Source organism: Cryptomeria japonica, chromosome 7 (assembly GCF_030272615.1).
Source record: "Cryptomeria japonica chromosome 7, Sugi_1.0, whole genome shotgun sequence".
In the NCBI taxonomy this organism is placed as follows: domain Eukaryota; kingdom Viridiplantae; phylum Streptophyta; class Pinopsida; order Cupressales; family Cupressaceae; genus Cryptomeria; species Cryptomeria japonica.
Window position 1 is genome coordinate 236,926,679 of NC_081411.1, and position 14,563 is coordinate 236,941,241.

At 33.7% G+C, this 14,563-nt stretch overlaps 1 protein-coding gene across 1 annotated transcript; it reads right to left on the reverse strand.

The window, feature by feature from the left end:
* Nucleotides 1-11,336: 11,336 nt before the first annotated feature.
* On the reverse strand, nt 11,337-12,225 carry LOC131028316 (uncharacterized). Its single transcript, XM_057958572.2, has 3 exons — nt 12,069-12,225; nt 11,809-11,949; nt 11,337-11,692 (listed from the first exon to the last, which is right to left on the reverse strand). The coding sequence occupies exons 1-3, from the start codon at nt 12,144-12,146 to the stop codon at nt 11,465-11,467; spliced, it is 447 nt and encodes a 148-aa protein (XP_057814555.2). The 5' UTR covers nt 12,147-12,225; the 3' UTR covers nt 11,337-11,464.
* Nucleotides 12,226-14,563: the final 2,338 nt, after the last annotated feature.

Here is a 14,563-nt window from a genome sequence, read left to right on the forward strand (position 1 = left end):
AAGGATGACTTCCCCCTACCAAATATCGACATCATAGTGGACCTGACAGCAGGACATGCCATGCTTTCACTCATGGATGGCTTTTCAGGATACAATCAGATAAAGATCGCACCAGAGGACCAACATAAGACAGCCTTCACATGTCCATGGGGCACATACTGCTGGAATGTAATGCCTTTTGGTCTAAAGAATGCAAGAGCGACCTATCAAAGAGCAATGACCACCATCTTCCATGACATGATGCATACTATGATGGAAGATTATGTGGATGATTTACTAGCAAAATCACTTACTAGAGAAGGACATCTTCACATCTTAGATAAAATCTTTGATAGACTGGAACAATACCATGTTCGACTCAACCCAAAGAAATGTGTCTTCGGAGTGACCTCCGGGAAGCTTCTAGGATACATTGTCTCAAGCAAAGGTATTGAGGTCGATCCAGCAAAGGTTAAGGCAATAATGGACATGCCACCTCCAAGGAATATCAGTCAGCTAAGAACACTACAAGGACGGCTTCAATCTATCCGCAGATTCATTGCACAATTGGCTGATAAGTGTCACCCATTCACACACCTGCTACACAAGAACATCCGCTTTCAGTGGGATGACAGATGCCAGCAAGCATTTCAGGCGCTTAAAGACTATCTCATAAATCCACCATTGTTGATGCCACCAGATCCAAGTAGACCGTTGTTACTTTATATCTCAGCGACAAGTACAGCATTGGGTGTACTACTGGCACAACATAATGCAGAAGGAAAAGAGTGTGCTATTTACTACATCTCTCGCACACTGGTGGGCTATGAACTCAATTACACACCTATTGAGCGAGCTTGCCTAGCAGTAATCTTGGCAGCCACTAAACTGAGGCACTATCTGTTAACACACAAGGTACAACTCATTGCAAAGATTGATCCACTCAAGTATTTACTTAGCAAAGAAGCATTGACAGGTCGCTTAGCCAAATGGGTGATGATTCTAAGTGAATTTGATATTGAGTATGTGGACCGTAAAGCTATCAAAGGTCAGGTTATTGCAGATCAGTTGGCCGATGCACCTCTCATAGGTGATCATCCTCTCATTTCCAATTTTCCAGATGAAGAGATATTCATGATTACAGAAGCACAGTCATGGAAATTATACTTTGATGGTTCATACACTAGGCACGGCTCGGGGGCAGGCATTCTGTTTATCACACCTCAAGGTGATAGCATCCCGAAGTCTTACAGGCTCACATTTCCATGCACAAACAACATAGCAGAGTATGAGGCCTTGATCACAGGACTCAGGTTAGCCGTACAATGGAAATTACAAGAACTACAAGTATATGGCGACTCACAACTGGTCATTCGACAAGCAACTAATGAGTATCAGACCAAAGATGATAAACTCATGCCATACAAGCAAATGGTGGAGAATCTAAAGACATCATTTACTACTATCACTTTTGAGCAGATACCAAGAGATCAGAATCGAGCTGCTGACGCTATGGCTACCATCGCATCTCTACTAGATCTTCCACAGAATTCAACACGCTACGAGTTCTTGGTAGAACAACTTTGGATCCCGGCTTATGATATCCCCGAATCTGAAATGATATGTTGCCTTGTTGGTTCTGAATCCCCATGGTACGGTGATTTCTACACCTATCTCCGCGATCACACCCTTCCTCCCAACCAATCAAATAACCAACGTAAAACCTTCATTCGCCAAACTGCTCGATATACCATTATTGCCGAAACCCTATACCGACGCAGTCTTGATGGTACTCTCCTTCGATGTCTAGAACAAGGTGAGATAACAAAGGCTTTGGAAGAGGTACATGAAGGAATTTGCGGGACTCACTCAAGTGGTCCGTCACTAGCCAAGAAACTCATGCGAGCTGGATACTATTGGCCATCTATGGAAAAGGATTCCTACTACTTTGTCAGGAAATGCAAGAAATGTCAAGTTCATGGCGACCTGATACATGCACCAGCACAGGAACTACAACCAATCACAACACCATGGCCTTTTTGTCAATGGGGCCTTGACCTTGTGGGTAAAATCCATCCATCTTCATCCAATGGCCATAAATTCATTATTACCGCCACCGAATATTTCACCAAGTGGATCGAAGCTGTTCCACTTACCCAAGTCACCGGCAAGCAGATCACCTCATTCATCCTCAACTACATCATCTGCCGGTATGGTGTACCCATGTCCATCGTCACAGATAACGGTCTTCCTTTTAAAAATCAGGATGTCCGTGAACTTTGTGAGAAATTTCATATCCAACACCGCTTTTCCACTCCCTATTACCCACAAGGCAATGGTCAGGCCGAAGCATCCAATAAAAACATATTGAGGATCCTAAAGAAGACAGTCAATGATGCCGGCCGTGATTGGCATGTTCAATTGAATCCAGCGCTATGGGCATATCGAACTAGCATTCGGACCCCTACAGGTGCAACTCCTTATTCATTGGTCTATGGTGCTGAAGCTATCTTACCTATTGAGGTCGAGATACCATCCTTACGAGTTTCATTGCACAATCTCATCGATGATGAAGCATACAGAGTATCTCGTCTTCAGGACTTAGAGTTACTAGATGAGAAGCGACAAGCTGCATACAATCACCTCAAAGCCTATCAGCAGCGCATGAGTAGAAGCTACAATCACCGAGTTAGATCTCGTACATTTGAGGTAGGTGATCTTGTTCTTCGAGAAAATCCTCGCAACCAACCAAACAGAGAACATCAAGGCAAGTTTGAATCAAACTGGTTGGGCCCATATGTTGTCACTGCTGTATTCGGGTCCGGGGCATATCAGTTGGCTACATCAGACGGAGAACCGCTCGCAGATCCAATCAATAGCATGCACCTCAAACGGTTTTATACCTAAGGTATACATATCAGAAAATATCAAAAACATTCAGAAAAATGTCCCAAAGAAAATACAAAAACATTCAAAAAAGTAAAGAAAAATCATGCATCCAAACGGTGAACAACCACTCCAGTGGCACCTTGGGTAAGTACGATGGCGAAAACCTGGTAAACAGGCACCACTCGTAAAGGCAATGGCTCCAGTATCTTTCAGGCTCGTTGCGATCACATTCATACATACACACATCCATCCATCTAACCATGGCTTGTTATTTGATCTGTAATCCAAGAAAGTACTTCATGCAAAAACATTCAAAAATGTCTCGCAAAATACAAAAACATTAAAAAATGACTCACAAAATCCACAAACATTCAAAAAACTATTACACAAAATCCAAAAACATCAAAAAACCATCGAAAATCACCCAAAAAAAACATGACAACACCTTGTACATATTCATCCGATCAGATACAAAATACTCACACAAATGACCACTTATCACTCGACCAACACAATCAACATCAACAATCCAAACTGTCTTAAACAAGAATGCATCCTTCCTTATCAAAACAAAGACAAGATGACATTTTCTTTGACAAGAAAATTATGTTAAGCTATCAAATGCTTGGTTGATTCATGAGTAATTCATTTGTTTATCTGTATCGGGATCTTTCAGCATTGTTTTGTATCGTTTGCGCATTATTTCCGATGAAGTTCTGGGGCATGTACTAATGGTGTCTACGTGGGAAGTTCACTAAGCTACGTAATCTTATGCCAAATGCAATCATAGATCACTACGGCTTGCTGACTACAGCGTATACCTCGACCATATGAGCATGAACCATTACCAAGGATCCTTATTCTTTATTCTTTATGTATATATTGTTTGTTTGCAGGTGCAATGCTCTTCCTTTGGTTCCTCCTACCTCATCCAAATTGGATAAAGGTTTTTTATCTCTTAGTACGGTATGAACTTGTCTCAGGATATGATCAGCCTAAGATCAAGGAGGACGATCCAAGTCATGCATGAAAGGAGATAATCCTTGTCTGTTCTGCAAGCAATACTCAGGTCAACTTGATCCATTATATCAAGTTGCTTGTATTAACTTGCTATATAAAATCCATGTAAGAAATACTCTGGTCATCTTGAATCATTATGTCAAGATGCTTGTATTCTCTTCCAACATTTTAAAGCTCAATGATGAAAATAGAGCACTATGGATCGTCATTCCATCTCATCTGTATATATTGCATTTCGTTGCATTCCACCCATCCATACATTCATAATAGCTGCATATCATGCATACATAGTCATAATAATGCATACTCTATTTTTCTCATCTTCTTCCATAGGACTCGGTCCTAGTCCTCCATATCTTCTATCTAACATCAAATCCCCCCTCACCCTCCCTATCTTGATCATCAACATCATCCTAATCCCTTTATCGCTTCCCATCCTCACTCATCCACAAAATTAAGCCAGTTACTCTGTCTACACAGATACATCGACTCCCACACACCTAGACTATCAACAGATACTCTGATCAAGTATCTTCAGGTCTCAACAGGTAATCGATTATGGTAATCCTAGACTACATCAGGCATTTATCATAATGACCTAGTCTCAACGGGGCTGCCATGATTCCCCACAACCATCCATCACATGCACACACTATCAATTGATCAACCAATCAAACACAATCCAACGGACAATTACATCAATTGTCTATGTCTCAACGAGTATTTTGCTTCATATACCTTGACTTCATCGGGCAATTACATCAATTGTCTAAGTCACCATCAGGTCACTTTGATTCACTTACTCAGACTTTATCATGTCCAAGCGACCAACTGACATCAACTGTCACGCTTTGACTTGACCGGGGCAATTCAACCGATTGCACCAGATTGTCCAACCAATTTTGATCAATTGTATAGCATCAATCAAAACCCCACACTACATCTGCTATGTATCTCTTGCATGACCTCAGGGTACTCGCTGGCTTGTTGTTTCTTCATATTCACTCCATTTTCTCCCATTCTTTCATCATTAGTTCTAATTTCTTCTATTCTACCTCCCCTCCGCTTTTCATTCTTTTTCGAGAGATCGCCCGATTTTTCAAAAAAATTCGGCCCATCTCTCGAGGGGGCATACCACCCATTAAATTTACATTTTATGGGGCATTTCTTCATACCTATTTTTCTTTCTTTGAAACGACGCGATAAACTGCACCGTCTCAAAGAGGGGCAAATGTAGTCACATAAATCTGTCCACTTAATTAAATGAATACTTAGTATTTATTTGATTATTTAACCATCAATTAATAATTCATTAAATTAATATTTAATTAATTCATCTTAACCCCATTCTCCTATTAATTAAATAAATTATTCAATTTATTTGATTTAATTCACTTAACCAAATTCATACCATTAATTAAATAAATAAATCATATTTGTTTAATTAAATCTTCTCTCACATTTAAATAAATTAATATTTATTTAAATCCCCCAAAATCCCACCTCACATTTAAATAAATTAATATTTATTTAAATCCCCCAAAATCCCACCTCTCACATTTAAATAAATAAATCATTTATTTAAATCACCTTTATCCTCCACCCACTTGTATTTTCCTACAAAAGCAAGTTGCACAATTATTTTAAATAAATAATTTATTTAAATCACCTTTATCCTCCACCCACTTGTATTTTCCTACAAAAGTAAGTTGCACAACTATTTTAAATAAATTATTTATTTAAAATCCTATTTATCCTCACCCACTTGAAACCTTTAATGGTTTCCCTTAAAGTATTCAAACTTGATGGCTTTAAAGTCTTCAAACTTGATGGCTTCCTTCTATAATCTTCTTAAGACTTTAATGGTTTTCCTTAAAGTCTTCAAGCCTTTAATGGTTTCCCTCAAAGTCTTCAAGCATTTTAATGCTTTATCTTCATTTTTCTCATTTAAATAAATTAATATTTATTTGAATATTTATCCAAATGCAAATTACACCATTTAATTGAAATAAATGATTTTATTTTAATTGAAAATACCAAAATTTCTCCCACTTGCATTTTCCTACAAAATCCACTTGTATGCCTAAACCCCTTCTAGATTCTTCTAAACCCTTCCTAATTAGCCTAAATTCATCCCTTAAATATTGTCACATTCCTAAGCAAATTGGAGTCACTTCTCAAAGACTCCAAAGTCTTTGAAAAACAATTAATGCTTTGTGTGTTCAACAAATTAACCCTCAAAGTCTTGGATAACCTTTGAAAGCTTCCAACCTTCAACCACTAAATGGCTCAAAGTCTTTGATAACCATTGAAGGCTTTCAACCTTCAACCACTTAATCCCCAAAGTCTCCAATAACCATTAATGGTTAATTCAACCCTCCCACATGGTTAAAACATTTGTTTTGACTCAACCTCTACCCAACCCAAAGGTCTCATCAGGCCATTAATGCTTTGACCATGATTATCTCTTAAACATTTGCACAAAGGTTTATCCTTGGATTAACTCTTAATCCAGTGGGTAATCTTAATTTAGACTTGACCCTTAGCTTCTAGATAACCATGAGGTCTTCTCAGGCCTTTAATGCCTCCAACCTCTTCTCTCAACCCAATCCTATGTTGACACTTGTCACCATTTTATTGGTGCCAATTGTGCACATGGATCCCCAACTTTCAAACTTGGCCCTTGATTAAACCATTCAATCTTAACCCTTCATTTCCCCATTTCTTCTATAAATAGAACCCTTCTCCTCAAGCAAAAGGGAAGCATTTTAGAGTATTGTTGTTATACTGGCATTAGCATAGAGCTTTTTCATAGCATCACTATCTACTCTAGCATAGTATTTAGCTTTTCATTTCATATTTGAAGCTTAGTATTAAATCTCAATCCTCCATAAGCATCCATAGTGCAAAAAGCTGCTGAGAGCTACACTCATTTGGGACTTGGAGAGGAGAGGAACAAGGGAGGAGCAACTATGAGCATCTTGATTAGCTATTTCATTTTATGTTTATATGCTTTCTATTTCATGCTTAATATCTCTCTTGATATGCCTGTTTAGGATAATCTTTTGTTGCTAACACTAACGTTTGTTTCTTGTGCTCTTGTGTGTGTTGCCATCAAACAGATTTTCTAATCCTTTTTGCAGAGCATCACTAGCTACCTTTTTTTAATATGTTCTTTTCACTGTAAGCAAAATGCACATGATATCTAAATGAAAAGAATAAGTTATTCTAGCATCAGAAAACATAACAATATTTAAATCTGAGAAATAATTTACACATATAATATTATGTAAGAGAGTGTAATGTGTTTAAGATGAGAATGCATGTTTTTTGATACCCTCTTTGTAATATCGTTCTATCTTATATTAATAAATAATCAAAATCTCAGTTTCAATCCTAAACTTAACACAACTCCAAAGATTTAAAACATATATTACCTACCCCTCTCACAAAGATATGTGGACCAATGGCACAAGATTTGCATATAGAATGAATTGATTGAGGACTTAAGAATCTATAATGAATACCTAGATAACCATCTACATGGCTTGGACTTCCAATATTGCAAAGGGAAAACTAAATCAGTTAATGTCGATCTTGTTAAGGTTTAGGAACATATTAAACTTATTCCAAAATTAGAATATCATACCTAAAGTTTTACATCTTGAATTCTTATTTCTTGCACATCCAACCTTTTAGAAATCCCATCATAATCCTACTCTTAATTCAGATCTGTAAATTCTATTGGTATTTTTCTCGTGCCTTTTTCACCTTTTCTTTCATTCATACTCATAATAGAAAAAAATTATATCAATTTTTAACAGGGCAAAAAGTCTTTATGAATGTGAGGGAATGGCTATCCAATGTCTAGAATGCACCAAACATCTATTATAATGTATTTATAATATACAAAGAATAATGATGTCTTTCTTTTTTTGTATTAAAAAAATATGCGTATTACAAGAATAGAATGCAACAACAGCTACAAGAAAGGACAAATCTAGAAGAATAAGGAGCAGGTTGCTCTAGCAGAACAAACAAAATTACATCAATAATCGACAAGGACAACCACAAGTTATGTCATGCTGAAACAAGTTTAACAATACCTTTTTTATATAAGGCAAAGCATAGACAAGATTGGGCATTGCCATGCTAAACCAAGACTAACAATAACATTGTTATTTACATAACTGGAAGTGGCTGAATAGAGACAAGACTGATTTAGGAAACAACAAACAACCATCAACTTAGCAAGATTGACCTTAAAGCTTATGCCATAGGGAAACTCTTTTTCTTCAAAAGCTTCTCCTGATCAATTTTAATTTTCTGAATTTAAATGTCCAGCTTTAGACTCTTCACGATATCTGCTTGAACAAGAGAAAAGAAAGAAGCAAGATAATAGAAAACATCAGAGTGGAGCCTTAAAAATACAACTTTCTCATGATCATTGTAAATATTAAAAATTGCTCTACATCTATTCCTCCATAAATGCAACAAAATAACATGTCAAACACCAACCACAATGACACTGGCATGTAATTCAACCACAAGTAGGGCCTCTTTCCAACCCATCTTGTGTTAAAAAATAGAAGGCATGTCATTGAAAATGGAGTTCCATTGTTTTTTAGCAAATGGGCAACTCCAAAAATTATACTTCATGTTTTCAATTCTATGACAAAATGGACAGCTATTAGGATGAATCATGAGATACCTTCAATTTTACCTCAATGGGTAGTTTGAAGTGTAATATCTTCTAGGTCAATAATTGAGCATCCAAATTGATTTTCTCTTTCCAAATTTGACAAGACAATTTTGACCAGAACTTTTCAGTAAATCTACACCTCTATTTGGTGTTGAGATGAATCTTTAAAGGAAAGTTAGGAATCAACTGCAAGTATATTTTCTTTAATGAAAATGATATAAATGGACATGAAGAAATCCATAACTAGTCCTTGTAAAAATTGCAATGGGTAGGAGTGCATAACTTGATACACAATTCCAAGGGGACCAAAGATTGAGAAAAAACTAAGAATGACTTGTACTTGTTTCTCAAGCTAAATTGAACTTTAATAATATGCCATGGTAACCAGCTTAGAGTAGTGAAATTCCATAGATCATCGACATTGGAAATACCTTAAATACATAAAAAAAACTTGAGTACTTTGGAAATGGGTGCATTCTAGGAGTTGGATAGCCATTTACTTGAGATATTGTTATCATAAAAAGACATGTAGATCATTACTGCATTAAGCTTATTCCAAAATCACAATCTCATAGTTAAAGTTTTGCATATTAAATTCTTATTTCTTGCACATTAAATTGCTACATTAGGCTCCTTAACAACATATTTCTTCCATTTTTTTTAATACGAATTCCCCTCTTGAATAGAAATAAAAAATAAAAAAGATAGAACATGCAAAAACAACCTTCTAGTTTTTAGTCATAAGGTTGGTAGAGTTGTTCTCTTTGATTTTTCAAAACTTAAGTTTAAGTCTACCATAACACCACCTTAAAATACCTTCCACTATTGATTAACAATTGAAAGAAAATAAAGGAAGCAATCATTTGAGCAACTCATATTATAGATTATATTCAAAAACAATGAATTAATTTTCAATACATAATAAATATATATTTATCTCAATTTAATAAATTACTAAATAATAATATTTATATCATTGAAGGTCATGACACTCTATGATATTATAGATAATACTATATGTTTGAAATCCTTCAAATATTCTCATGATCTGCAATTAAAAGTTTTAAATTAATTTCTACCAATTCAATATAGATTTTTAATTGTAATTTGTGTAACTTTTTCATACAAAAGATGTTTTTTAGAAAAATTTACCATCTATATAGCTATTGTTTACAAGGACTGGTAAATATTTTGTACTATATAATATTGCATAATGACAATTGAAGAAACATCACACCTTTTCAAATACAAGATTCCTCCTAAGTTAATCTACCAAAATCAACTTAAATTTCTTACTTGAATGACCTTTCTATTACCAAATTAGTTATATTAAATTTTCTTTTTCTCTATATTCTATTTTCTCTTTATACATTTTATTGATTATAACTTAAGTCATATTTATGACTAAATGTGAACTTTAAAATATAAAATAAGCTTATTAAATCATATAATAAAATATAAAATAAGCTTATTAAATCATATAATAATTATTAATTAGCTATGAATTAGAATTAAGAAAATTCTATCTACAACAACAATTCAATCATAAAGGTACTTTTCCCTCATTATAAGTCATCACTTTATCTACACAATATTTTAGTCATCAAAGTATGGTAAATATATGACACTTCAATTTATTTGAAACATTATACAATTATATATTTTATGTTATAGCTAATTCATTCTCACATCTTGATTAAGGAAAAAGGTAGCTCTCAATTTTGGTGTATTCATAACAAACACATTATGCTCCTTAAAACCACCCACATTAAGCTTATTATAGTTATAAAAAATAGAAAAATAATTGTTGAAGGAATGAAATAATTATTTTAATCTATATATAATCATATCACACCATTAAATAAGATCATAGCCAGATTTTGTAACATAACTTTTCAAACATTTGTAATCTTTAACTTTTGATCTAATTTTTATTCTTTTTGATTTAGTTGGAGGTGTGTAATTGTGGTGTTTGATTAGGTGAAGTTTTCTTTGTAAAAAATTGAAGGTATACAATCTAAATCAATTGATTTAAAAAAATATTAAATTTTGATCTACGTTATTTTACATTAGTTAATATATATACAATCTATATATTAAATTTACTAATTACATTTCAATGATTATAGCCATTCAATTCATACTAAACATTTGAGAGGATATGACTTTTATTTATGTAAGTATATTTTTTAGTATGTTTTATTTAAGAAATAAAATAATGTAGATTTAAGTAAAAATCATTTTAAATTAAAAATGACTTTAATAATTATATATATAGTTGTTCAATTATATATCATATTTGTATTAAAATATTTAATTTTGACCTATCTTATTTTACATAAATAATTAATTTATATAATCAATCTATATATTAAAATTGTCACTTACATTTAAATGACTTTAGTCATCTAACTAGTACTAGACACTTAGAGACAAAAGAGTCAAACTCATAAGCAACTCAATCCCTTTAGAATAGTAGGGCTTTCTTCATGCTCCTGGATCTAAGAAGATATGATTTTTATTTATGTAAGTATATTTTAAATAAATAAAAAATCATAGTAAATTTAAGTGAAAATTATTTTAAATTAAAAATGACATTAATAATAATTACTCAAATTATACATCATATTTTATTGTATTTTACATATTCAGTTAAAAGGGCAATAGAAAGTTTATAAATTGTAATATCATTATTTGTATCTATAAGTGTGAAGAGAAAACTTTACGATGGAACTAACAAAGCAAATAACATATTATATAGCCATATATATATATATATAGATAGATAATATAGCATCGCTCTAAGAGAGCAGCGTTTATTCTATCAACAATAATACGATGCCCATGTATGGAGGAACATCATCTCGGAGATTGTCATACAACAACCTGGCGAATAGACTCCGCGCTATTCCCCTTGGCAGAGAAAGGGCACAGTGCAAAGTCACAGTCGTAGCCGGTCACTATTTCCGGATAGATAGACGATGGATAATCTTCAGGCACGATCAATTTTGATGTGTTGAAGGGTGAACAGATGCATTCAAAGAAGAACCCTTGAGGTAACACCTTCAAAATGTACTCGTATGGTTCTCCTTTGGTCACAGCCTATAATATAACACACAAACAACCCAGAAGAAGAATGATTAACAACAACTTCATACTTCCTGCAATGGGAGGAAATTGAATAAAATTATCTTGTAGAAAAGACAATAATAGTATACCACAGTAGAAACCCAAATGTCACCAGGCGTTGGTGTCGCGGGCACAGAATTTGCCAGCGCCGAACTGTTTCCCCTAATGAACAGCTTTCCAGTGAAATTCAAATGTTGCTCGACTACAAAACTTACCTTCACATTTTCAGCCTGCATACAATGAAACAAATATATCGGTGGCTTCTTACAACTACGCCTCCCAATGTAAACCTATCTTAAAAGAGTAGTACAACGATAGACAAGGAATTGAAGCTTTTCAGATTACATACCGAAGCAGAGACTGTCAGAAGGCTGAGCATACCAACAAGTAGGAGCAGTGAGAGGAAGCATTTCACAAAAGCAGCCATTGTTTTTTCCTCTACCAAGAAATCAGAACAATCAGTGAAATTTTGGTGTGTATAATTGGGAAGGAGATGGGAATTATATAGAAGGGTAGCGAGCAACAATGAGGAATCGTGGTAATAAAAATCCGCAGAAGAAAATAAAAACGTGGGATAACCTGTATCAGATTAGGTTTATGTTTAGCCTAACGTAAGCAGTGGGCACGTTGTGGACTAGATGGCTCGGATGCTGTCGTATGTTTTGTCGTCGTAAAGTAAATGCTGTCTATATTAACATTTACTACATTTGATTTCAAAATGGTTATCATGCCATTGTCCTTTTAGTTTCAGAAATTTGGACTATTTAGTACTAATCTGTGTAGCTTTTGTCTTCGGCACATGTGAATATAAAATCGTAATGTCTTTTTGTGCAGCAAGAAAATGTCCTGCCTTCAATTATATCATTTATCTTTTCAATCAAATTGACTTGTTCTTATCCAGAAGTTCTGATTCGTTCTTATACAGAAGTTAATAATTATTTTATTTAAATATTTTAGAGAAAGATCCGTTCATAATTTTATTTAATATAAAGTTGATGAGGCCTTGATAAGTCTTAAATTTATCTTTTTAACATAATAGATTTTTATTCATAATCCATTTCTCTTTATGAAAGAATAAAAATTCATTGTTACTTTACTAGATAAATTATTCTTGTTAGTTACAAAACTCTTAGTCATTGGTTATCCACTTGAGAAGTTCAAATCAAGGTCCTTAGGAGTTTGGATACTCTTGCATCCATTTATTGAGTATTTTAATAGATAAGAAGAAGATAGTTCATATTTATAAAATTTGTGGGTATAATGGTCTTGAAACCCCTTTGAAGTTAATCGAGCAATAATTCCTTTGAATAGAAAACCAACTTGATTGTCAGAAAGCTTTTTTGATTAGTATGAATAAAGATTATGAAGCTATAGATCCAAGGCCATCCTTCTTCTAACAATATCTATCACCCATATAGTTAGTCCTCCCAATATTGAGAAAAAATAAATGATAATCTTATCTTGATGCCCAATAGTTTTCCAAGAATCGTCACTATCACCTCTAGCTATATTGTATTAGGAGTGGACAATGGGTTTCCATAGATGAATAGTTTCTTAGAAAAATATAAGATTCAAGTTAATTATATTAACTATATTAGTTATTAATGGTAGTTACTTTATACATGAAGATATGTACCTACACACACATATATATACACTCATACATACACATATATATGTAAAGTTATATATTATTATAAATGCATATGCATATGCATAAATACACATATACTTACACACATATACTTACATACATATGTATGTTTATGCATAGATACACACATATCCATTTATATGTAAACTATGTGTGTTTTAGTGACTAGTAGTGAAATTAATTATTAAAATTAGTTAAAAAAAATATTGCGCTGTTAAAAATTACAACTCTTAAATATAATGTAACCTCTCATGTCGTTAATATGTATCTAATTGGAACAAGTGGTTTTGTCATTATCAAGGACAATATTCTTGATGTAACTTGGTAGATTGCCAATTGTAAAGTACATTATTATGTTGAAAAGAGTTAAAAGACTATCAATAGATTAAACTCAAAATTAATTCAGTTCCTTGAACATTCATAATGAAAAAAAGTGGCAACTCTATTGTCTTAAATAGTAGTTTATAATTGTTGAAACTCTATTGTTATAAGGTGCACATTGGTTTTATTTCTACATTGGCATATTTTATTTCATGATAAGGAATTTTTTTTTTGTATAAGCCTTAGTGTTATGCCATCCATGCTATATTTTATTAGTCATGGATGATTTGGTAAGAATGGCACTGATATTTAGTGCATTTAAAGGGCGATGGACGTAGGAAACGTGGGAAACGAAGACAAAGAACAATAATTGAGGTTTAGTCTTTATCACACTTGCAATCAAGGGTTTTGTCTATATTTTTAAAATGTCTCCAAATCCCATGTAAGGAGCCTCTAGATAAATAATTTAGTACTGTAATGTTTTAATGACTATAAAACGTGTGATGGTTTCTCCTTTAAATTTTCATGACTCGCAGTAATGGTTTTTGAGGAACAAGATTAAAACTGAACTGTGGTATTTGTATGAGGTAAACAAATATATATTTGTATTATAACGAGTGAATGCCATTGTGATAAAGAAAGCCTTCGTTTTCATTGTAAATTTAGCCACCATTAAATGCACTAAATATCAGTGTCGTCGTTTATCCTCACTCTAGTCCGTAGAGAACCATACATCTAAGTGCCCTTTCACAAATGGGTAAGGCAGATTGTCTCTCTATATGAATATTCCAAGCACTACATGCCATGGACAAAGATTGAATTGACAGGCATGTTAATGAAGCACGTCTTTTGGGAATTGTTTACATGGA